At 35.6% G+C, this 25,572-nt stretch overlaps 2 protein-coding genes across 13 annotated transcripts in view; one reads left to right on the top strand and one right to left on the bottom strand.

Moving 5' to 3' along the window:
• The window catches only part of LOC123528858 (centriolin-like), a 145,101-nt gene that overhangs the window by 71,695 nt on the left and 47,834 nt on the right, over nt 1–25,572 (bottom strand). For 8 of the 11 annotated variants that reach the window (XM_053525539.1, XM_053525538.1, XM_053525542.1 and 5 more), the window contains 6 exons: nt 24,423–24,587; nt 23,180–23,203; nt 19,410–19,520; nt 18,985–19,132; nt 16,494–16,607; nt 14,989–15,152 (listed from right to left, as the gene is read on the bottom strand). In XM_053525539.1, the coding sequence (XP_053381514.1) occupies nt 14,989–15,152; nt 16,494–16,607; nt 18,985–19,132; nt 19,410–19,520; nt 23,180–23,203; nt 24,423–24,587 (726 nt within the window). The remainder of the gene's footprint in view (nt 1–14,988; nt 15,153–16,493; nt 16,608–18,984; nt 19,133–19,409; nt 19,521–23,179; nt 23,204–24,422; nt 24,588–25,572) is intronic. The other 3 variants (XM_053525541.1, XM_053525549.1, XM_053525545.1) reach the window with 1 other exon arrangement.
• LOC128549153 (uncharacterized) lies at nt 2,074–6,100 on the top strand. Of its 2 annotated transcripts, none has more exons than XM_053525551.1 (2): nt 2,074–2,386; nt 3,517–6,100. In XM_053525551.1, exon 2 carries the CDS (start codon nt 3,741–3,743, stop codon nt 4,821–4,823), a length of 1,083 nt encoding a protein of 360 aa, XP_053381526.1. In that variant the 5' UTR covers nt 2,074–2,386; nt 3,517–3,740; the 3' UTR covers nt 4,824–6,100. The 2 variants fall into 2 exon arrangements, with proteins under 2 accessions (XP_053381526.1, XP_053381525.1); XM_053525550.1 differs by having other exon boundaries at nt 2,074–2,434.

Here is a 25,572-nt window from a genome sequence, read left to right as displayed (position 1 = left end):
GCAAATGATATTCTGACATATTCATATGTACTGGTGAAATACCTAAATAAGGACAGTGCCTAACAATTCGCTCATCATTGAAAAGCGCTTATAATGATCATGATTTTTTACAAGAATGATAAGGATCAAGTCAAACGAATGCCTAGGTGGCCAGAACAGTGTATAAATGTAAGTATTTCCAGAGAAAATTACCTTCAAATATCCAGACTGCTGAAAGTAAACATTGTGTGTCGCTGGAGATGACGTCATCCAGCACTGGCCAGTTACTTTAGGTGCTGATTTTAATAAGAAATATATTCTGCCTATTACAGATGACTTTTTTCTAAGTTGATAAAAATGGGAGTAAACTAGAAATGTGTCCATGGGACACAGATGCCCCCACTACATGACATTAGTCAGGGGCCAGAACTCCTACAATACTGAATGAATCCGGATGCGAAACCCCAGGTGCACAACTACACATGCTGAACAACATTCCTGTAAACTTTGGTGATTCTAGGTCAAATACTTTTGGGGCTATGCACGACACAACATTAAAATGACCAATTTTTTACGAAGTCAGGGGCCATAACTCCTACATGACTGGATGAATCCGGACGCGAAACCCCAGGTGCACAACTACACATGCTGACCAACATGCCTGTAAAGTTTTGTGACTCTAGGTCATATACTTTTGGAGCTAGGCACGACACAACATTAAAATGACCAATTTTTACAAAGTCAGGGGCCATAACTTCTACATGACTGAATGAATCCGGACGCAAAACCCCAGGTGCACAACTACACATGCTGACCAACATTCCTGTAAACTTTGGTGATTCTAGGTCAAATACTTTTGGAGCTATGCCTGACACAACATTAAAATGACCAATTTTTTACTAAGTCAGGGGCCATAACTCCTATATGTCTGGATGAATCCAGACGCGAAACCCCAGGTGCACAACTGCACATGCTGACCAACATGCCTGTAAAGTTTTGTGACTCTAGGTCATATACTTTTGGAGCTAGGCACGACACAACATTAAAATGACCAATTTTTACAAAGTCAGGGGCCATAACTTCTACATGACTGAATGGATCCGGACGCGAAACCCCAGGTGCACAACTACACATGCTGACCAACATTCTTGTAAAGTTTTGTGACTCTACGTCAAATACTTTCAGAGCTACGCGCGACACAACATTTTCGGAAGGACGGACGGACGGACAGACGGACGGAAGGATGGACAGACAAGAGCAAATCTATATGCCCCCCCACAAAGTGGGGGCATAAAAACATGTTTTAGAATTCTGTCCTACCAGCGGTATTTATTTAAGATTGATTTCTGTTCTATATCGAGTAAATTTTGCAGACAAGGGAAGTATCTCATTTGATAAAATTGGCCCATTTTTCTTCTAGTTGTTTCCCTTTTGATCCCAGAATCTAATTAGGTAAGGGTAGCTGAAAACATTTATTTTCGCTTAGATAGATTTTATTGCGTATTATATCATTGTTATATTTGGCAGTTATATATTAAATTAGAAACTAGTCCACATGATCACAAGATTAACAAGTAAGAAAACTTAAATCAAATGGAGATAGATGTTTGTATTGAGTTACAGGACTGAATTTGACTGTTTTGCATCACACAAAGTGGTAGTATCTAATTGTTATTTTTGGGCACAATGACTCTTTACATTTCATAACAAATAGTGTCACTCTAAAGGTCAATTTTGATAGCTTTTACTGGCTCACTTCTGAAGTTTTTTTATACCATGAAATCAGCAATATGCAGTTTGTTGTTTTGCATAAATATTTATAAAAGAACCTATAAAAAAAAATATACATTCAAAATTTTATGAATGTGTGGTTTCAGAAACAAAGTTATCCTCAAAAATCCATCAAAAGTCTCAAGGTTTTGGCACTAAGCCCAGTATTGACTCATTTGGCTCTCATTGATTTTGGCGAAAACCTACTCCAGCTAAACAAAACACTGCAGATCAATGTATTGTTACATAAGCCCTTTCATCTACGATTTTTATGTGTATTATGTCACAAATAAAAGCTGAATTTAACATACTTTTTTTATATACTTCTATAAATACAGGAACAGTGGTAACCTAATTGTAACTGATACTGAACTGTATATATAGTTTTATTATCTCTTATAAGCATTCTGGTACATATTTCCGATTGGGGTAATTAATGAAACAGGAAATGCTAAATGTGAAAACTGATCTATTATTTCAATGAGTTGTACATGGCATATGGGGTTGTTTTAAAAGTGATCTTTGCAAGAGTGAAAAAAATTGGACAAGGTGACCCAAGAGAAGCACCATACAAATGGCCAGGATTTAATACTAAATGAAAACATCAATTGAATATTGATTAACTGCCTTGAAACAGGTGGAGTCTTTTCAGTTTCACCAGGAGGATATTCTGATTTAGGCAGTGGTAATTTATTCTATTTTATAACATAAATATCCCAGTTATGTAAATAAACAGCTTAATGTGCTGGAATTTTCATTTGTGCAAAGAGAATTTTTTTTGTACTTCAGTGGCATTAAAAAGGATATTTAAACATAAATGTGTCAATCATCATACAGAAACGATGTTATACAAGGAAAAAAGTTTAGCTGTTGTATTTAACTTTTGCGTCATTTACTGAACAGCCCCCAGTTTTCTGCAAGTTTTCAAGTTATTGTACAATTTGTCTGATTGATGTGGAGGCCAAATTTGATAAATAATGATTTCATATACAATATGTACATGTCTTAACAGACTGTCATAATTTTACAAAGGGTGAATAATTATGGTATACCGCATCACAATACGCAGGTTATTTCTGCAGTCAAAAACTTCTGCCTTTTGATCCAAGAAATTGTGTAATAAATTTCTGTGTGTTTTATTCCTGCGTTTTTACATGAAAGAAATAGAGATTTCTGTGTTTTCAATGCAAATGAGCAGGTAATGCCTTACAAGTATAATGCCTCGCTGTGAGAATTACAGGTTTGTAAAAAAAACTAAGAGACTAAATTACTGGTAACAGTCGTAAAGAAACTCTGCTTTGAAGAAGATATAATTACATGTGAATTGAAAATTTTTTTGTTAGCAAACTGCTATAACATGAAAAATAATTCTGTGGGATTAAAAGTTAGGACTTTGTTTGACCATCTTACTCAGTTATACCATTATCGGTAATTGATGGATGACGGCAGTAATGTCCAATAATTAGATCTCATTGTGAACTTTGGTTTACCTCGTGTGAAACAAGTTGGTGAAAAAATGCAGATTTTTTGCATTTTAAATTTTTCCTTGGTAAACATTCTGCTGGAAATATTGTTGCGATAATACCGAGAGACCGCAGAAACGCAGAATTATCCCACCGGTAGAAATAACCAGCTATTATGGTTCTCTGGATTTTTTAAGGAAATAGTTAAGAAGATTGGTGCCTTAAAATGACAAAATTACAGCTATGTTCAATTTAATAGTATAATCGATGATTTTGATTTATTTAAAAAAATCTTTCATTCCAGATTAAAAATAGTCTTGAGAAATGTCCAACAATGAGATAGAGGATAAAACCAAGAAAAAGACAAACTAGAATGGGGTTATATACTGTTCATAAAATTCATACCAAGAGATTAAGATTGGAAAAAGTATGTTGTAAAAGAGAGATAACTGTCTTTAAAAGACAAAGCATAGAATTACAGTTTGACGGAATAATAAATAGATCTGGAGCAAATTTAACTGATGTGCAATGGCTGAAAGGCAGAAAGCTGATATTGAAATAAATAAACTAAAGTTATCTGCTAGAAAAAGGAAGGCAGTGGAAACAACAAACAATGCTGAATTATCTCTTGCTAAAAGTCCAAAAGAAAACAAAATAAATAATCTTGAAATATACCTGGACGATGTATATAGAAAGGAATGTGTGTTCAATGGAGAAAAAGAGGAAGTTGAGTTTATAAAGACAGGAATAGAAACACTTGTACAGAAGATAGTTAATCTGGTACTACAAAATTTCTCTATAACTGAATCTGGAGAAGAATACCTCAAGAGACTGAAAGAAAATTTAATAGAAGTTTATTTCCCCCTAAAGAATAAACAAGTAAAAGCTGCAGAAAGTAGCATTATCAAGGTGGGAAGCTTCTATGAAGAAACAAAAAACAATTTTCCAGATGAATTTGATTTCATTTTTCTTCTTTTATGTGTAAAAAATTGGTATTTTCAGTTTCCACTTACAGGTGATGCACTATTCACTGTACCTGAACGTATAAATACTGTAACAACAGATCATAAAGAGTCCTTAAAGTATGTTCGTTCTAATGGAATACTGAATGTAACAAGATCAATTCACTTCGATAAGTATGTGCGGAAACATGGTCCAGCATCTATGTTACGATTTATTTACAAGAATAGATCAGGTGAAGAAAAATATATTCATGTTGATCTTTCTCCTGGACAGAAAGTTTTTAAAGGTGCTCAAAGAGGTTGGCTTTTATGGTATTCCGGTGAGGATTTCAACCCAAAGTTCAAGTCACTCTGTACAGAGGTTGTGTCATCTAAGAACATTTTACTTGTAGATACCATACCTTCAGTTACTGAGATTGAGGTACATTTTATGAGAAACATTTTATCTAAGAAACATGTGAAAGTATACAGAATACTGAAGTTTCTCATACATGGACATGGTGATGGTGAGATATTGGAGCTGTACTTTCAGACAGAAGGACATTCATATAAGAAAGGTTACTCATCATACCTGATAACAAGAGCTGTCGGAGGACAGCAACGCTCGATTATTCAACAGCCTTGTCAATTGAATGAATACAAAAGTTGAAAAAGGGGCATAATTTTGTAAAATGCAAAGTAGAGGTATTGAACCTCTGTACTGCATGTCATATCATGACAGTGAACAAGTGTGTGAAGTTTCAATCCTTTCCAATTTGTGGATACTGAGATACCAGCTTACATACAAAAACTGCTAAGTCAAAGGGGCATAATTTTGTAAAAATGCCAAGTAGAGTTATGGGACCTTCACAGTGCATGTTAGATCATGACAGTGAACAAGTGTGTGAAGTTTCAATCCATTCTAATTAGTGGATACTGAGATATCAGATTACATACAAAAATTTAACCAAAAACTGCTAAGTCGAAAAAGGGACATAATTTTGAAAAAAAAGAGAGCAGAGTTATGGGACTTGCTTAGTGCATGTCAGATCATGATAGTGAACAAGTATGTGAAGTTTCAATCCATTCCCATTAGTAAGTACTGAGATACCAGCTTACATACAAAACCTTAACCAAAAATTTCTAAGTCGAAAAAGGGGCATAATTTTGTAAAAAAGCAAAATAGAGTTATTGAACCTGTGCAATGTAGATCAGTTCATCACAGTGAATAAGTGTGTGAAGTTTCAATCCATTCCCACAAGTGGTTACTGAGATACTAGCTTACATACAAAACCTTAACCAAAAATTTCTTAGTCGAAAAAGGGGCATAATTTTGTAAAAAAGCAAAATAGAGTTATGGAACCTGTGCCATGTAAGTCAGTTTGTCACAGTGAATAAGTGTGTGAAGTTTCAATCCATTCCCACAAGTGGTTACTGAGATACCAGCTTACATACAAAACCTTAACCAAAATCGGGACGCGGACGCGGACGCAGACGCCGACGCCGACGCATGGGCGAGTGCAATAGCTCACTATTCTATGAATAGTCGAGCTAAAAACCATGATGTTCCATCATCATGATGAATGTAGAAACCCTCATGAAGAAACAATAGGAGATTGTGTCATACAGATACTAGAGGAAATGTGTAAATACAGTAATACTTCTGAATTTCCTAGATTTATTTCAATATTTATACTGTTATCAACTAATCCATTTGCATTATTACAAAATACCAAATACCTTTTAGAAAGACTTAAATCCATCCAGACTTCAGAAGACAGTTATGATTACAAGAGGATCAAAATGAAGTCTGTATCGAAACATTATCTAGATGCTTTAGAAAAAGATGATCCAAGTAATGTGGAGTGGTTCAGATATCTCAACACTTTAAGTGGAGCTGATCCAAGTTATGAAAGTTTCTTTAGGAAAAGACAATGAGAAATATGACTCCATCTTGTTTTCTATCAAGTATATATTTACATCATAACCTAATCTCAAATGCCTTTTAGAAAGACTTAAATCCATCCAGACTTCAGAAAAAAGTTAATTGAGCCGTGCCATGAGAAAACCAACATAGTGGGTTTGCGACCAGCATGGATCCAGACCAGCCTGTGCATCCGCGCAGTCTGGTCAGGATCCATGCTGTTCGCTTTTAAAGCCTACTGGAATTGGAGAAACTGTTAGCGAACAGCATGGATCCTGACCAGACTGCACGGATGCGCAGGCTGGTCTGGATCCATGCTGGTCGCAAACCCACTATGTTGGTTTTCTCATGGCACGGCTCTTATGATTATAAGAGGATCAGAAAGAAGTCTACATATCAAAACATTATCTAGATGCTTTAGAAAAAAAAATATCAAAGAAATGTTCAGATATCTTGATACTTCAGGTGAAGCTGATCAAAGTTACGACAGCTTAATGAAATTATTTTTGATGATTCAGATCATAGTGTCAGATAAGAGACAGGCTGATGCTCCAGGTCTTGAAAGTATGAAATATTCAGACTGTGGTTTTAGATTGAGAAGACCCAGACTTTTCATCTGACTGGTCAGTTGTTTTATTTGATATACCAGGCATCAAAGGCTAATTTTAAATGATTTTTTTTTGGTTAAATAGGAATGCAAAAGACTTGATCACTTACAACAATTATTTAAGTAAACCACAGGAGTCTGAAATTCTATCAATAAGACCCCAAAATTCTATATTTAAACAAGAGCTGTCAGAATACAGCTATGCTCGACTATTCATCAGCCTTGCAGGGGTGTAAAATTGCACTCGCCCGCTCACATTGGCGAGTTAAAGTCTGGATAGGACGAGTGGACCTCGATGTATACTCGACCGATCAGGCGAGTGGTTCTTACGTTGTAGCTTTATTGAAATTCAGAAATTACATCTTGAGCATGAAGCTGCATTCAATAAACACTTGATGCCCCTGGTGGCATCCTTGTTGATACAAAGCAACCCAAGTCCAAAACGAGGTCAAGTTCAGGGTCAAACTGAGGTAAGGTGATGTCTGAAGATGAGGAATGGTCAGAGGTTACATCTGCATTAGTATCAAGTCATTCTAGTTAGGGGTATTGATGCTAGACGAAGAAAACGGTCCTTTGATTTGACCCAGTGACCAAGTTTTTGACCCCACATGACCCATATTCGAATATAAGCTAAAGATCATCAAGATTAACATTCTGAATAAGTTTTATGAAAATACAGTCATAAATGTGGCCTCTAGAGTTTTAACAAACTTTTCCTTTGATTTGACCTGGTGACCTAGTTTTTGATCCCACCTGACCCAGATAAGTACAAACATTCTGACCAAGTTTCATTAAGATATGGTCATAAATGTGGCCTCTACAGTGGTAACTAGCTTTTCCTTTGATCTGACCTGGTGACTTAGTTTTTTATCCTACCTGACCCAGACCCTTGAGACCATTAGGAATAACATTCTGACCAAGTTTCATTAAAATTAGGTCAAAATTGTGACATCTAGAGTGTTAACAAGCTTTTCCTTTGATTTGACCTGCTGACCTAGTTTTTGACCCCGGTTGACCCAATATCGAACTTGTTCAAGATTTTATTAAGCGTAACCTTCTGACCAAGTTTCATTAAAGTTGGGCCCAAATTGTGACCTCTAGAATGTTAACAAGCTCTTCCTTTGATTTGACCTGGTGATCTAGTTTTTAAACCCAGATGACCCAATATCGAACTCGTCCAAGGTTTCTATTGAGGGTAACATTCTGACCAAGTTTCATTAAGATTGGGCCAAAATTGTGACCTCTAGTGTCAACAAGCTTTTCCTTTGATATGACCTGGTGACCTAGTTTTTGACCCCAGATGACCCAATATCGTACTCGTCCAAGATTTTATTGAGGGTAACATCCTGACCAATTTTCATTAAGTTTGAGCCAAAATTGTGACCTCTAGAGTGTTAACAGTCAAATTGTTGATGACTGACGATGGACGACTGACGATGGACACAGGGCGATCACAAAAGCTCACCTTTGAGCACTTCGTGCTCAGGTGAGCTAAAAATGCAAAACAGGGTTATGTAAACTGTAAAAAGCATATCAATTCATGACAATGGACAACTGTGAGAAGTTTCAATCCATTCCCATTAGTAGGTACTAAGATACCAGCTTACACACAGAAACTTAACCAAAAACTGCTAAGTCAAAAAAGGGGCAAAATTTTGTAAAAATGCAAAGTAGGGTTATGTTACTTGTGCACTGCACGTCAGATCATGACAGTGAACAAGTGTGTGATGTTTCAATCCATTCCCATTGGTGGGTACTGAGATACCAGCTTACATACAAAAACTTAACAAACAAGAGGGCCAAGATGGCCCTAGGTCGCTCACCTGAGAAACACACCATAATACACCATAACAGTGAAAACATGTTTGACCTAGTGATTTCATGGAAAAAAATGTTCTGACTAATTATCATTAAAATTGGAGCAAAAACCTTGAGTATAAACAAGTATTTTCTTTGATTTGACCTAGTGACCTAGTTTTTGACCATAGATGACCCATATTCAAACTTGACCTAGATTTCTTTAAGGCTATCATTCTGACCAAATTTCATGAAGATCAATTGAAAAATACAGCCTCTATCGCATACACTAGGTCTTCTTTGATTTGACCTAGTGACCTAGTTTTTGAACCCAGATGACCCATATTCGAACTTGACCTAGATTTTATCAAGGCTATCATTCTGACAAAATTTCATGAAGATCAGTTGAAAAATACAGCCTCTATCGCATACACAAGGTTTTTCTTTAATTTAAGCTATTGACCTACCTTTTGACTACAGGTAACCCATATTCAAATTGTATCTAGATTTCATCAAGGCAATCATTCTGACTTATTTTCAGGAAGATCAATTGAAAAAAAACCTATCGCATACACAAGGTTTTCCTTTGATTTGACCTAATGACCTACTTTTTGACCCAAGATGAACAACAACCAAACTCAACCTAGATTTTATCAAGGCAATCATTCTGACCAAATTTCATGAAGATCAATTGAAAAATACAGCCTCTATCGCATACATAAGGTTTCTCTTTGATTTGACCTAGTGACCTACTTTTTAACCCAAGATGACCAAAAATCAAACTCAACCTAGATTTTATCAAGGCAATATGAAGATATTTTGCAGTTTGTGTCAAATCAAACTGTAAACGATCTCTATATGGCTGCAAATGCCAAAATAGCAAATTTTGGACCTTTAAAGAGCCATAACTCTGCAACCCATGATAGGATATAGCCAGTTTTCGGAAGGAACAAAGATATAATGCCAATACAAGTTGTGTGCAAGTTTGATTAAAGTTGATTTCAAAATGTAGTCTCTATTAGGGCTGGGACGATTACTCAATTAATCGGATCCAATTCAATTACTAGGTGAAACCGATTTCAATTTTGCAAAACCGCTAATCGCTCACGAACATTAAACATCCTACTATCCCAATAAAATTTATATTAATGCATGTATACAATTCTTTGATCAGCATGCAGACTCGCAGTATATTTCTGCTAAAAAAATATCAACATCATCAATAGTCTCTGATTTGCCTGTCGTGATAATATTATTATTTTATATAAAATACATCAACTTATTAATCAACACATTGCATGCAAATGTTAAAGTTCCTAAGTTCCTGATGAAGTACCTTGATACTGTCTTCAGGAAAGAAAACAGCATTTTCAATATGGTGGCCAATTAACCAGTTCGATTCGATTTCATACAAATGATTAACCGGTTTCATAATTTTGAAATCGTCCCATCCCTAGTCTCTATCCTGTCCATTATGCCAATATAAGTTGTGTGCAAGAATAATCAGACATTTTCTGAGGTTTTCAGAGATTTTCATCTGCCGCCAAAGCCATTTGCTGACGACTTCTCCTGGGTGAGAAAATTCCAGAGGTTTGGACTTCTATGGAAAACCACAGAAATTCCATGGAAGTCCGGACTCTGGAGTATTGACAAACTTTCCAGAGCTGGATATGGAATACTGCGAAAACTGCAGAAAAATATCCAGGTATTTCCAGAGTACTTTCCATGGACAATTTTCTGGTATTTCCAGTCTGATGCTAACTGTTTTCTGATGTGTTTAAAATCTCTTAGAAAACGACAAAGTTATTTTCCAGAGTTAAATGGCCAGAATTTTTTCTTCTGGAATGTCCGTGAACATTCCATGAACATTTTCAAAGATGTCCAGAGTAATTTCCAGAGATGTCCATGGAAAATATTTGCAATCACTCCAGACATGTTATATAACAGGTGACTTTTCCATACAATTCCATGGAAAGTACGTACTTGCATTTGTCCGCAGTTTTTCCACAGTCACTCTGGAATATGTCAGCCAGGATTAGTCATCACAACAGTAACAACAATTACAGCTTCCTTGTCACTGTCTTACCTTCAAATTACAGACGTTACTTCATTGTTCTACTTATCTCAAAAGTCATGGGAAAAAAAGTATTTAATTTAAATTTTACTTTTAAAATTTAGATTTTCTGCTGTATCAAAAAATTGATTCTCCCAAGAGTAATGTCCCCTTACAGGTTTTCCCAGTCAAATTTTGTCAATCATTTTTTAATTGCAAAAGGAATATAGCTAGTGGATATTATTGACTGATATAAACAGATAAATATTCTAACACTAATGTACTCCATGTACAAATTTTGAAGAGATTTTATATTTTTTACTACACTGTAATTGTTGTTATTGTTGTGACATCAGTGAATGGCTTCAGCGGCAGATGAAAACACTGAAAACCTCAGAAAATGTCTGATTATTCTCGTAATGTGTATCAGAGTTTAAGACTGCCAAGTATGGTAAGTTTTTGATGTTTCATTCCTGGTGTTTATTTTATATATGGGGGCCTCCGTGGCTGAGTGGTTAAGGTCGCTGACTTCAAATCACTTGCCCCTCATCGATGTGGGTTTGAGCCTCACTCGAGGCGTTGAATTCTTCATGTGAGGAAGCCATCCAGCTGGCTTACGGAAGGTCGGTGGTTCTACCCAGGTGCCCGCTTGTGATGAAATAATGCACGGAGGGGCACTTGGGGTCTTCCTCCACCATTAAAGCTGGAAAGTCGCCATATGACCTATCATGTGTCGGTGCGACGTTAAATCCAACAAAATAAATTAAATAAATAAAATTTTATATATGTATATATAGGGGGTATTTTTTTTTTTTAAAGATAGACTTTTGGGGTTGTATTAATAGAATTTCAGACTACTGTGAGTAAACAATGACTCTGTTGTTAGAAAGTGATTTTTTTTTCCGTTTGGACTTTTGTCACTGTTTCTTTATTTACTTAAAATATATATTTTTCTCTATAACCCTTTCATGACTCATAGATGAAAGTCTCTTCATTTATTATCAGTAAATTGTCAAGTTTTTAAATTAATGTAATATTTTGTAATATTTGTTCCCAACAATTCAGCATAAAATAAAGGCTATTAATTCACCTTGATACTATTAAATACTGCTTGATACCACTTTGGTAAACAAAAAGTGAACAAGAGGGCCAAGATGGCCCTTCGTCGCTTACCTGTGTAACACACCATAACAGTGTAGAAAAACATGTTTTACCTAGTGATTTCATGGAGACAAATAATCTGACCAATTTTCATTAAGATTGGACCAAAAAACATGGCATCCTGAGTGTAAAGGTTATATTGCAGTAATTTGGTCAAAAATGTGCTTCCGTGGTGTAGTCGAAAGAAGTCTCTAATAAATAGATCCTAATTTTTAAGTATTAGCAAAAGTATTTGTGTTAATTATTATTCTTAGATCAGTTTAAATTTAGTTATTTTAAAAACTTTAAAGTATCTCTGACCTGAGTCTCGAACTGGAAGTGAAATTTTCAGCCCTTTGGACATGTAGTTGTCTGAGTCAAATGTTTCATAATATGGAAATAAAGCATGTTCTGGTTTATTCATGAGGAAGATTTTTGATTTTTTACGCAGGTAAGAGTTTATTTGGTTTTTTTTGTTTCCTTTTACAAGAATATCAGAAAGTCAAAAACATTGTCAGAGTTGAATTCAATATGGCTGCCGTATTGTTTTGTTCAGATGTTTCTGGGGAGGATGAATTTTCAAAATCGTAAAATATAAATTAAATTTTTTGCTTCACTAAGTTCAGAAGAAATTTTTTTACGAAATAAGAGATGAAGGCGTATACTTTTCTAGGCAGTTTGTATGAGTTTCATGATAAATAGAATAACAGGCTACTGTCTTTTGATTACAATGTTATCAGGTCTTGGCTGATATGGGCGGAAGGGTTTCGGTTCCCTCACCCCTTCCATATCAGCCTCGACCTGATAACATTGATATCAAAAGATAGTAGCCTGTTATTCTTTATATAGCCCTAAGCTTTTAGAACATAATGAAAGGTTTTAATGTATAGATATTTACTGTATGCCAATAGTCAAATTCTCTTACTGTACTCAAAATACCCTCAAGTAATTTCATTGTTTACATTTTAGCATGTGTGCATCACAACACCAGAAAAAGAAGTAATTTTAATATTACTGCATTATGTTTTCGTTTTTTTCCCCATGTTTTACAAGCAAAATATATAATATTTAATTACTAAGATAAAAACTTTGTACAACAAAATTCAAATAATGAAAAAAAATAACTCTACTGAAATTCAGTCCAATTATATGGGGTGGTAATGTATACTGTATGGATAAGGGGAAGTAACACCGTGTTGGAGTTTCAGCTGTAAATAAATGAACTTGTCTATAAGACAAGGGAAGTACCACAGTCTATTAGTATTTGTAGACCATGTATTATTTATAAAATAAAAGAAACTATTTAACATGTTTAATACAGTTTTATATTTTCTACCCAATGCAATAACAACCTTCACAATTTACTGATTATAGATCATTATATATTTACATGGTAGAACAGGTAGGGTAAAATTATACCCTATATGTACACATATATCCACATTAACCAGATGTGTGTCCATAGGGCACAGGTACCCCCACTCCTGCCACTGTAACATGGTTTTATGACTCAGGTTAAATAATTTTTAAGATGTTTGCAACACGAACTTTTAAGAACCTTATGTTTATTTTTCACTTAGTTAGCCATAACTCTGACCTAGCTGAGTAAAATCCTAAAGAGAACACTTCACAGGTCTAATTTTTTATGATTCTATGTCAAGTACATTTTAACATACATGTTTCACAAACTTTTTTTTTAGCTCACCTGAGCCAAAGGCTCATGGTGAGCTGTTGTGACTGCTCAGTGTCCGTCATCTGTCGTCAGTCCGTCAGCATTTTCTAAAAAAATCTTCTTCTTGAAAACCACTGGGAAGAATTACACCAAACTTCACAGGAATGATACTTGGGTAGCCCCCTTTCAAAATTGTTCAAAGAATTGAATTCCTTGCAGAACTCTGGTTGCCAGGGCAACCAAAAGGAAAAACTTTAAAAATCTTCTTGTCCTTGATCACAAAAGCTCACCTTGTCACTATGTGACAGGTGAGCTAAAAACAAAATATGTCAGGGGCAATAACTCCTACATAACTGAATGAATCAAGATACAAAACCCCAGGTGCACAACTGCACATGCTGACCAACTTTGTTGACTCTAGGTCAAATACTTTTGAAGCTAGGCGCGACACAACATTAAAATGACCAATTTTTCAATAAGTCAGGGGCCACAACTCCTACACAACTGAATGAATCTGGACGTGAAACCCCAGGTGCACAACTACACATGCTGACCAACATTCCTGTAAAGTTTTGTGACTCTATGTAAAATGCTTTTGGAGCTAGGCACAACACAACACTAAAATGACCAGTTTTTTAGTAAGTCAGGGGTCATAACTCCTGTCATAACATGCTGACCAACATTCCTGTAAAGTTTTGTGACTACGTCAAATACTTTTGGAGCTAGTTGCAACACAACATTCTAATGGACGCATGGACAGGACAATCGCTTAATGCCTCCAGCATCAATAGATGCTGGGGGCATAAAAATAAATCTTGCTAGTTCATATGTTTTCATGTTAAGGGATGCCTTAAGTATTCATCAAGAGCAATACTTTTTAACTAACCTAAGGAAGACTACTGACAACTTAATTGATGATAGTGAAATGTTTTATCTATTAATTCTTACTCTTACTCTGCTAAATTTCCATCATGAACTTGTCCATCTTTCAATTTGGACAATACCATTACTTGTTAAAAAGGTAGCTTACCAAAATGATACTGACTGAATGGTGAACAGTGCAGATCTTGATCAGACTGCACTAATGTGTGGGCTGATCATGATCTACAATAGTTGTAAAGGTAGAATTAATCATGTCTCGCATGATAAGGGTTAAGATGCAGTGAAATTCCAAAATTTTGATTTCTGACAATTAGCAACCTCAGAATATGAGCAAATTAGGGCCTGACATCAAAGGAACAAGACCTTGCCATTGGTCAATTCTCAAGCCATACCAATGAGATTATGAGGTTTTGGACTGGTCTCAAGATGAATGTCAGCTACTCAGCCAGTATCTTTTTGATAAACACACGTTTTAACAGTTTATGGTATTGTCCAAATTGGAAGATGGACAAGTTCATTACAGAAATTTAGCATGGTATGGGTTAAGAGTTGCAGATCAATAATGACAATCAGTAAATTCTGTATTTTTCAGCTTTCTTCCATTTTTATAAAAAAAATATGACATTGTGTGCTTTGGGCTACATTTATGACTGAAAAATTTGAACATGGAGACATAATAACATGGAAATCGCAGAGTAAAATTACAGATCCACAACCTTAATGTCTTTAGACCTTGATCTTCTTTAACTATTGTACTTACTGTGAGGTAATACTGTGTCCCAGTTCCAGTGCTGGCCTGAACCCCAGCTGACGTTTGTGGTGGAGGCATGGTCTGTACGTATGCTGACTGCATCGCTAAAGTTTCCTTCAAGTTGTTAACTTCCTGTCTCAAACGCCAAAGCTCCTCATCCGCCCCAGAAGTTCCTAGTAATACAAAGAGGACAAAATTGAAAATAATAATGCAAAACTGAGGTTCTAATTTTACAAGAGCTTGTAGAATATGAAATGCCCCCTTTGATGCATTCAGTAACTGCATAGGAAAAAAAGAAATTATTTGGTCAATGTGCACCGGAAGTTTGACGAACTGACCTCAAATCAATAATTATGGGTTATTTACCAGTCATAAGTGACCTCCGTATCAAATGTGATCTTAGACCAAAGCATTCTCTAGTTATCTGGCAAAAGAAGTTTTACTGTTCTGGGTCAATGTGACCTTGACCTTTGGCCTACTGACCTCAAAAATCATTAAGGGTCATCTGCTAGCCATGATCAACTTCCCTATTTAGTTTCGTGATCCCAGGCACAAGTGTTCTCAAGTTTTTCTCTGGAAACGGTTTACCTGTTAAGGGTCACTGTGGCCTTGTTCTTTGACCTGCTGATCTCAAATTGATAGGGGTCATCTGCTGGCCATGATTAACTTCCCTATAAAGTTTTGTGATCCTATCCCTAAGCCTTCTCAAGTAATCATCCAGAAATAGTTCAAATGTTCCGAGTTATTGCGACCTTGACCTTTGACCTACTGACCTCAAAATCAATATGGGTCATCTGCTGGCCATGATCAACTTCCCTACTAAATTTTGTGATACCAGGCCCAAGTGTTCTATTTTATCCTTCGGGAACAGTTTAACTAATCAATCAAAATCAACAGGAGTTATCTTATGGTCATGATCAACCTCCCTATTAAGTTTCATTATCCTAGGCCCAAGTGTTCAAATTATCTTCCAGAAACTTTTTAACTCTTTCAAGTCACTGTTACCTTGATCTTTGAACTTGATCAATAGGGATCACATGCTGGTCCCTCAGCATTTCTTACATAACCTATGCATTAGGAATTTGGAACAATTCACTTAATTTTTGTGTAAGTTTGCACAAGATTAATATGACCATCCAGACATTATTTCACTTTAAGAAAACATCCACATTCTATAAGATAGCCCTTTGGCTTCCTATCAAGAAAGAACCAAGTCCCTGGGTTTTAAATTTTAACTTAAAATGCCAACTGTTTCATTTCCTCACTTTTTTAAATATTTGCATTGATTGCAACAAAACTTGGGATGTATGTGAAATTGGTAACTACAAATATCTCAGCAAATTTTAATCAGTATAAGTGCTCTAAGAGCACAATTATGTCAAATCAAATATCTAATGTTCTTAAGCCTTTGTCTAAGTTTCAAACTTTAACCATTAATGAATATGGACCATGGTGATGCTGGAGCCAAGAGGCTTTGAGACAAGTGGTTCAAAACCACCAACCTTATCACTTACCTAAAGATCCACCCTGTCCAGAAATAGTATCAAGCATACCATTCAATCTATCTACCTCCTGTCTTTGCGCTTCAAGTATATCATACAATTTAGCTAACTCATCTTCTTGGGTGGCTAAAATGAAGAATTTTCAAATGAAAAAAAAAATTTCCGTTGTTTTTTTCTAAACATACATTCTTTTATTTTTAAATATGTGTTGCTTTTTCTTTCCTCACAAAATCCATTTTCTGAAAAATATGCAACAATTTTTGCCTGATCAGTTTCTTTATTGCCAAAGTTTGTTTGTTGGATTTTAAACTCCACCAACACAATTTAGGTCAAATGGCAATTTCCAGCTGTACTGGTGGAGGAAGACTCAAAGTGCCCTTTTGAACATCGTTTCAGGCAGCCACCAGGGTAGAAACCTCTGACCTTTCACAAACATCTAGAGTGGTGGAACCCATGTTCGCGGTATTCCTATGCCCGCGGTATCTTGATAAATATGCTCTCTGCAGAAGCACAGATTAAAATTTCTTATCATGCTATGTTTATCACCGACCAGTGATGATATGCCTTTACAACAAATGTATTGATAGCCGCGCGTGCGGCTTACATGACGTATACCGCAGCCGATACATTTTACGCAATCTGTTTTCGTCGTACAAATCTCAGACAAATACGTCAAAATCACCCAGTCAAAGTTAGTATATTAGAAATCATGCATTACATACAGATATAAAATATATTTAAGAGAAACTTTGATAAAAAAAAAAAATAAATGTGTAAAATCCAAGGTTTTAATGAATTTTCCCCCAACTGTCAAATTTGACACAGCGCAAAATGGTGGTATTTTACAAACACTTTGAAAGGAACTTTCTAATTTTGAATTAGTTTGATAAAAACAGAATTAATATTCTTTAAAATGAAGTTTAAAGAGTAATATAAAACAAACAAGCAAATTCGATGAATTGGAATCCCCCGCCGAAAGGGTCAGAGTTGAGGAACGGCAAAAAAATATATCCAGCAAAAAGTTAAGAATGTTACCAAGAAGCAAATAATTTCATTAGTCAAAATCAAATTAAAAGAAAATGAATGGTTTGTTTGGGTGGGGCTGAGGGGGGGGGGGGTGAGGACACAACAGTTTACATGTTGATTATAAATATTGATAGAAAATGAAAATGAAAAAAAAAAAAAAAAAAAAAAAAAAAAAAAAAAAAAAAAAAAAAAATGGTGGGTGGGGGGGGGGGGGGACCAAGGTAAGGTGGTGACCAGGTGTAGGTACACAACATCACATGTTTATAATAAATGTTCATGGAAAAGAATGAAAGAAGTTTAATGAAATTCTTCCAATTGGTTGGTTTGTTATGTACAGATCTGTGGATTTTTAAACAATTAAAGGGCAATAACTATATGGAAAATTGACCAATCGAAAAAAACCTTGAAGGGCATCATCGCAGTATCTTGGTTCATGTCTGTTTCAAGTTTGATGAAATTCTACCTGCTAGTTACTGAGAAATGGCTGCAGACGGACATTTTTCATTAAATCAAGGGCAATAACTCTGACGGAAACTGACCTATCAAAAAAAAAACTTGACGGGCATCAGCACAGTATCTTGGTTCATGTCTACTTCAAATTTGATGAAATTCTACCTGTTAGTTACTGAGAAATAGCTGCAGACGGACATTTTTTCTTAAATCAAGGGCAATAACTCTGAGGGAAATTGACCAATCAAAAAAAAAACTTGACGGGCATCATCGCAGTATGTTGGTTCATGTTTATTTCAAGTTTCATGAAATTCTACCAAGTAGTTACTGAGAAATGGCTGCGGACGGACGGACGGACGGACTGACGGACTGACGGACGGACGGACGGACAACGCCATTTCAATACCCCCCTCCCGATTTCATCGGCGGGGGATAAAAAGTATTACTGCCGAAAGAATATTTACGTACGATGCAAATATTTACGTTTTTTAATCTTTGTTCTTAGGGATTCCATTTCTGTAAGAGAAATATACACATAGAGGCACATACTATTGAAATTTCATGCTCATGTCTTTTGTTTTTTGCATAACAAATGTGTAATGTTCTAAATATTATACTCGCTTGTTTGTTCATTTTTAGCCTTTTGAATTGTTTTCTCGGCTTTAGTTTAATAAATATAACATACCGCCAGCATAGGTTCCCTTCAGGGTGAAATTTCACCTTTTCACGTATGTCGTGTCGATAGCTCACAAGACGACTAAGTCACGTGATGACGCACATCAACAACATGTTTCGATAAAAGAAGGATAACTTTATGTTTTTGCATAGGCAAATCGAAATGGTAAGTTTTTCTTGCTTCTTAAATAGATTATATATGTACAAAATACTGCAAGCATAGGTTCCACCACTCTAGATATTTTCCTCACAAGACAATGTGACAATTACTAAATTTTGAGAAGAATTAAATTTTACAAAATAAGAGAGAAAAAAATGAATGTCTTCCTGCTTTAATATCCTTTGGACTTACTTATCATTTGGTTATTCATGTCAGACTGCTGAACTTCACCGTGAAGTTGGGCCTCGCGTTCGTCCAGTGTTCTTTGCAAGAAGTCTGCCACTTGTGTTGCCTGATCCAAATCAGCCGCAATCACTTGTACCCTTGCCTCTTGTCTTTCCTAGAAAACAAAGTCCACTTCTATATATATGTAAGCTGTCATACTTAAAGTCTGTATCAGAATATAGCAGAAAAACATTGAATGATATATTAAACATAAACCCAAATGTTCCTCCATCTGTTCTTGGGGTTTGTGTAGTTCTTTATACCAACAGCCAAATGAAATTTAAATTTGTAAAATGCTTATTTGCCATTGGTGTCCCCTTCAATAAATGGAGCAATAACAAAAATCAATTGCAGCCAGAACTATGGCTTTTGATTTTACAGTAGGTACAAACCCTCTGCATTTCCATGTGTTCTCGCAGCCTCTCTATCTCATTCTGGTAGCTTTCCTCCTTGTCCTGTAAATTCTGCTCCAACATGGCCGCCTCGGCTTCTGCATCCAACAACTGAAAAATTAAAAACACAAATGTCTCTTTAAAAGATACTCTAGCCTTTAAAGTAGTATATCCACAATAACAATCTCAAATGCTACTTTTGCATCCTTTTGCCATAACAAAAAATTGTTCTTCCATAACAACCAGAGAATTCCAAAATTGCACATGGAATAATATGGAAAATGATGACATTTTATGATGGGTACACAAACTTTAAGCAGGATTTAAACTTATATTAAAACAAGAACATCCAGTTGTAGATGTATATAATACATTTAATCAGTGGATCACAGTAATACCCCCTTCACATCTACGATTTTTCTTACGATTTGTGACGGATTGCACAAAATCGTAAAAGTTCACCGATTCCTCACATTTACGAGCTAATTAAGAGCTGTATACGATCAAATTGCGATTTATTCCGAGTTATTACGATGCATTTACGACTAAAATTACCGATTTGTTCCAAGTAATTACAGATCAATACGATCGTTTTACAAGCTATTTACGAGTTATTTACGAGCTGTTCCGAGTGAATTACGGAATATCACGATTCACCAAAGGCTTTACGAATACATTACGATTTGTTTAAGAGTTGTTACGAGTAGTTGCGTGTTAGATACGAGCATTTACGAATATCAAGTTTTTGCAATTTAAATTTGCACGAAGGCGAGCGTGCTCTCCTCTTCTTGTTGACTACCTTCTTTTTAGGTGGCATTGTTGCAGATATGACTGAGGTCTCACTGGACCTTTGACGTATTGACAGCAACTGAAAGGAACTGTTCGATTTGGCAGCTTTTATACCTCTCACAAATTGTAAAGCATACGTACGTACTCGTAAAGTGTCCGTAACAAATCGTAAACCCCTCGTACCGCATCGTGAAAGGAATCGTAAGAACTCGTAAACACATTGTATTTAATCGTAAAACAAAGTATTTACGACACATTTACGAGCGCTTACGAGTGGTTTACGATACTTACGACTTGTTACGAGCTCTTTACGAGCTATTCACAGATGATTCAAATCGCGGACGATCGTAAGAAATTTTTGCCATGTCAAAAATATTACCTCAACGTTCACGATTGCTTGCGATCGTCTGCGAGTAGTGCTGAGCTATTTACGACTACCGATGAGCTATTTATGATTGCATGCCACTGCCTACGAGTTGGCAAATCGTAAGGAATCGTAAGAAAAATCGTAGATGTGAAGGGGGTATTATGTTATTTTAACCCAACCAATCTATTTCAAACCCAACTTATTGCTGTACCTTAGTTTTATATGATACAAATGATGATGCAGAACAATTATTTCAAGCTTTCAGTAAATCCACAGATTAAGTTTAAAGATAGACTGAAGAATTTTTAAGTGCATCACAACTTTGACTAAATAGTTTGGACATCAACACAAACCTCTACTTGTCACCAATGTAAGTAACTTGTAACATACATTACAGCTGTTTGTTTTGATTCATTTAGTTTCAAGTCAAATTCAGAGCTGATGTTATAACATTCAGATCTAGCAGTATTTCCAGCAATAGTGGTGGTTGGGTACAAACTGTCAATTTCATAATCTGTCTCACATAGAACAGTCTTTAAAATTTCAGTTTAGGGACCAGTCTCACAGCTGTACCTTGTCATTGATCAATTTCAAAACAGAGCTCAGAATCAACCAATCAGATGCAAGAGTCTTGAGGCTGGTTTCCAAACTCATCTTAATAGTCTCTAAACCTGGACCCAATAAGACACAAATTTTGTAGAGATGTGCAAATTATTATAAGTTAGCTATCTTTACTCTTTGACAAAAAGACTCTCTGTCTGTTGCACAGCAACAAATTAAAAGGTGCAAAAAAATGGCAAACTTTTGTCAATGTTAATTTTTACCATAATATTTTGTAGAAAAGTGAAAAAATCATACAAAGACAATGTGCATTTAAAAATCAACATTTAATTGATTAGAATCTTGTGTTTCAAGTGAACTTTGTTATATTCTAACAATAAATTTTTAGTAGTAAATGCTTGCTTCATTGTTTTTTTGAGTTTAATACAGTTTTTCAATGGTTTTTCAGCAGTAGTACAATAGTATAATTTCACTTATACACAGGCACTTAAGCAAGCCAGTGCTCCTTTATTAACCTGTTTTCTTTAAGTAACTGACAACTTCCCTACATGAATCAGAGGTGGAGGATGACTCGCTTTAAATATACTGTCTTAACCCTTATCATGCTGGACACGATTGATTCCGCATTTGTGACCAGTGTAGATCATGTTCAGCCTGCACATCCATGCAGTCTGATCAAGATCTGCACTGTTCGCTATTCAGTCAGTACCTTTTTGGTAAACACCCCTTAAATTTTAACAGTGAAAGGTACTGTCCAGATTGAAAGATGGACAAGTTCAATTTAGAAATTTAGCATGGTAAGGGTTATTTAGTTATGTACTGTAGAATACACTTCTTGCCAAAAATCTGAATGTCAGACTTCATGGCAGTAAGTGAAGAATTCAACTTACTGAGCAAATGATGGTCAGGCTAAAAAACGACAATAAATTAGAGATGTTTGTCTCATGTGTACATCCTTGGAACTAAAACAAATTCTTAATCCTTAAAAGTTAAACTGGAAAAGTAAAATAACAGCTGCTGTGGACAGCAATGCTTGTTCAAAACCATGCAAAAATATTAATTTGATAATGAAGCATAACTTCATAAAAATGCAAGACAGAGTTTTGGATCCTTAGCAGTGTATGTCAGTTGATAATACTAAACAAGTGTGTGAAGTTTCAATCCATTGCCGATAGTGTATAATGAGATACCAGCTCACACAAAACTTTAACAAAAACTGCTAAGTCGAAAAAAGGTGCATAATTTTGTAAAAATGCAAAATAGTGTTATAAAGATTGTGCATTACATGACAGATCATCGCAATGAATGAAGTCTGTGAAGTTTCTCTCCATTCCATTTAGAGGATACTGAGATACCAGATTACCTAAACAACTGAAAATTGCCAAGTAAAATAAAAGGGCATAACTTCGGTAAAAATGCAAATTAGGTTATGGAACCTGTGAACTGCATGTAAGACCCTCATTGTGAACAAGTATGTGAAGTTTCCATTAAGAGAATACAAGACACTAGCTTACATACAAAACTTAACCAAGTCTGAACGTGGACACATGAGAGCAATAGCTCATATAGTCAAGCTAATAATTCGTTGTATTAAATGTGCTCAATACTAGTGTGAAATATACAAATATCATTAACCACTAAAACACATAATTAAGCCACACCATGAGAAAACCAACATAGTGCACTTGCGACCAGCATGGATCCAGACCAGCCTGTGCATCCGCGCAGTCTGGTCAGGATCCATGCTGTGCGCTTTCAAACCCTATTGCAATTAGAGAAACCGTTAGCGAACAGTATGGATCCTGACCAGACTGCATAGATGTGCAGGCTGGTCTGAATCCATTTTGGCCGCAAATGCACTATGTTGGATTTCTCATGGTGTGGCTCAATTATCAAAAACACAGATCAAACTGAAAATTTCTTTATACCCAAGGTTCAACCTATGAAATGCAAAAGTAAGATTTGTCATAAGCTCCCATTTCAGTTTGTTTAAATTGTGCCCTGAAAAAAACACCGAAAGCCTGCAACCAATCTTTGTGTCTCATTAACTTACCCCTATTTTTCTCAAATCTCGAATCTAAGAAATTATACAGTAAAACCTCACAAAATTTCTAAAGCAGCAGTCTCCTTGTGATAACTTTTTGCAAAGTTTTGCGACCTTCATGTCTTTTTTCAATAATTATTCAATTACAGTCGAACTTACTCCGGAGACCACTTGCATTAAGAGACCACTTTTTCAGTTCCGCTTTGTGTTGTTTAAAAGCAAATTATGTTGTATTTAAGAGACCATTAAAATTTTGTGTTACGAGACCACTTTTTGCTCTTCCCTTAGTGGTCTCTTAATACAATATCTGTATATACTAAGACTAAGACAGTTAATTGATTGTGTATTTTATACATGTTTTCAGCAAAATATCCTGCAACTTCTCAACGTGAACCAGAAGCATAAAAGAAATGGTCAAGTAACACAGAAATATTTTAGTCATACTGCCACTGTGTACGGTATTTCTGGCTGTCAGAAGTAAAATACTAGGCAATTAATTCAATTTGAAATCTGATTTATAATCACTTAAAAATTTTCTGACATTTTCTCATTAAATAACAAGAGTGCCAGACTGTCACAAAATACACCTGTCAGATGAACAAGGCTAAATTCGCATTTTTTCGAGTAATTCAATGGCCATAATCCAAGAGTGCTTTTTTTCAATGGCCATAATCCAAGAGTGCCTGGGGCGATTTGGATGGATATCCAACTTGGCTGACATATTACGCCAACAAACATTGTCAGCAAATTTGGTGAAGATCGGATGAAAACTGTTCAACATAAGAGAGCGGACAAGGCTAAATTTGCAGTTTTCGAGTAATTCAAGGGCCATAATCCAAGAGTACCTAAGGCGATTTGGATGGTTATCGATCTTGGCAGAGATATTATGCCCACAAACATTTTCAGCAAGTTTGGTGAAGATAGGATGAAAACTATTTGACTTAGAGAGCGGACATGCTTTGGACGCGGCCCGCCCGCCCGCCACATGTGTTCACATATAATGCCCCGCTCTTTCAGAGACGGGCGTATAAAAAGAAAACTAGTTTGCCTACCAATTTATACTTTATTTTGTTCAAGTAACCCTAAATACAGGTATAATACTTTCTGCTCATGATGTGCCAAAAAATATTGTACACAGATTGTAATGTTTTTTTTTTACAATTTAGGCACTAAGTAAATCTATTTCATTGTATACCTATTATAGACATTTAATTCTATTGTGTCATACCTATTTTACAGACATTCAACTTACTTTTTTGTTGGCATCATCTTCTTTACTCCTCATGATTCTCTTGAGGGACATCAATTCATTCTGTAACTCATCAAACAGATGTTTCTCTTCAGAGTTCAATGAACTGCGACGGCTAAATACTGAATCTGTTTCCTGGTCATGCACTATCTTTGTTGAACCTTTACCCTGTTAGGCATTAATAAAATCTTGTATATATAGGTAAAACTTTTATTCTTTTTCTTTCAACTAAATCCATTTAAAGAGAGAATATGGTATACACTTACTTAATGGCACATCAGTTGACAGTCAAAACCTATTGCACAAGGTCCATAGGACTAAGGGCAATTTATTGGTTGACATCATAAATACGTTTTCACAGATTTCAATGTTTCAAGTGTTGGCTATCTTATATAATCAATACACCATAGTTTGTGCTACATGATCAATCTAATAGTATATTCAACATCTTTACAGGGCTAATACCTAAACAAATTAAAAATGAAAAAATGAAAATTAATTTCTGATGTCATGTTATAAAACTCTAGGACCTCAGGCAATAGATTTGACTACTGACCAGCAAACCATTCAATATATAATATCGGGGCTTAAATTTTGCACTCGCTAAATGCGAGTACAGTAGATAAAAACGTCACACATATTTATTTGCCAGTACAAATTATAGTCAATATTGCCGTGGTTTTTGTTAATGTTTAAAGACTTCGTTTCAGTTTTGTTTGAGGACAAGGTTCCTCGTGTGCAGAAGACAAAAAACACGTAATCTTTTGTTGGTGAGCCATTTTTGTTGTAGTTAAGTTGCGCCATCAATGACGCGTTCAGAATTATTTTGAGGGTCATCTTGAAAACCAGAGTGCTAAAACGCACAAAATTGTGCGTCAAGGAAAACCCTGCAAACAATACTAATGTTCTAACACAATTTTTAAGGATATTGTAACATTTTTAATTGAAAGTCTAAATTTGCAAGTAGGTTTTCAGATTTAGCAAGTAAGAAAAACTAGAGCTATCACTAAAGGTGATGAATGTACCCCCCGCATGCACTGACACAGTACATTGCAATTTGATGCACACAAGATTGCATAATTATGTGGACTGTATGTATACAATATAGTAACAAAAAACAAAGTCCCATAACTATGCAGAATATTTATCTAAA

This window comes from Mercenaria mercenaria, chromosome 15, assembly GCF_021730395.1.
Source record: "Mercenaria mercenaria strain notata chromosome 15, MADL_Memer_1, whole genome shotgun sequence".
Lineage (NCBI taxonomy): Eukaryota > Metazoa > Mollusca > Bivalvia > Venerida > Veneridae > Mercenaria > Mercenaria mercenaria.
Note: the sequence above shows the minus strand (reverse complement) of the source record. Positions and strands in the feature narration are given on the sequence as shown.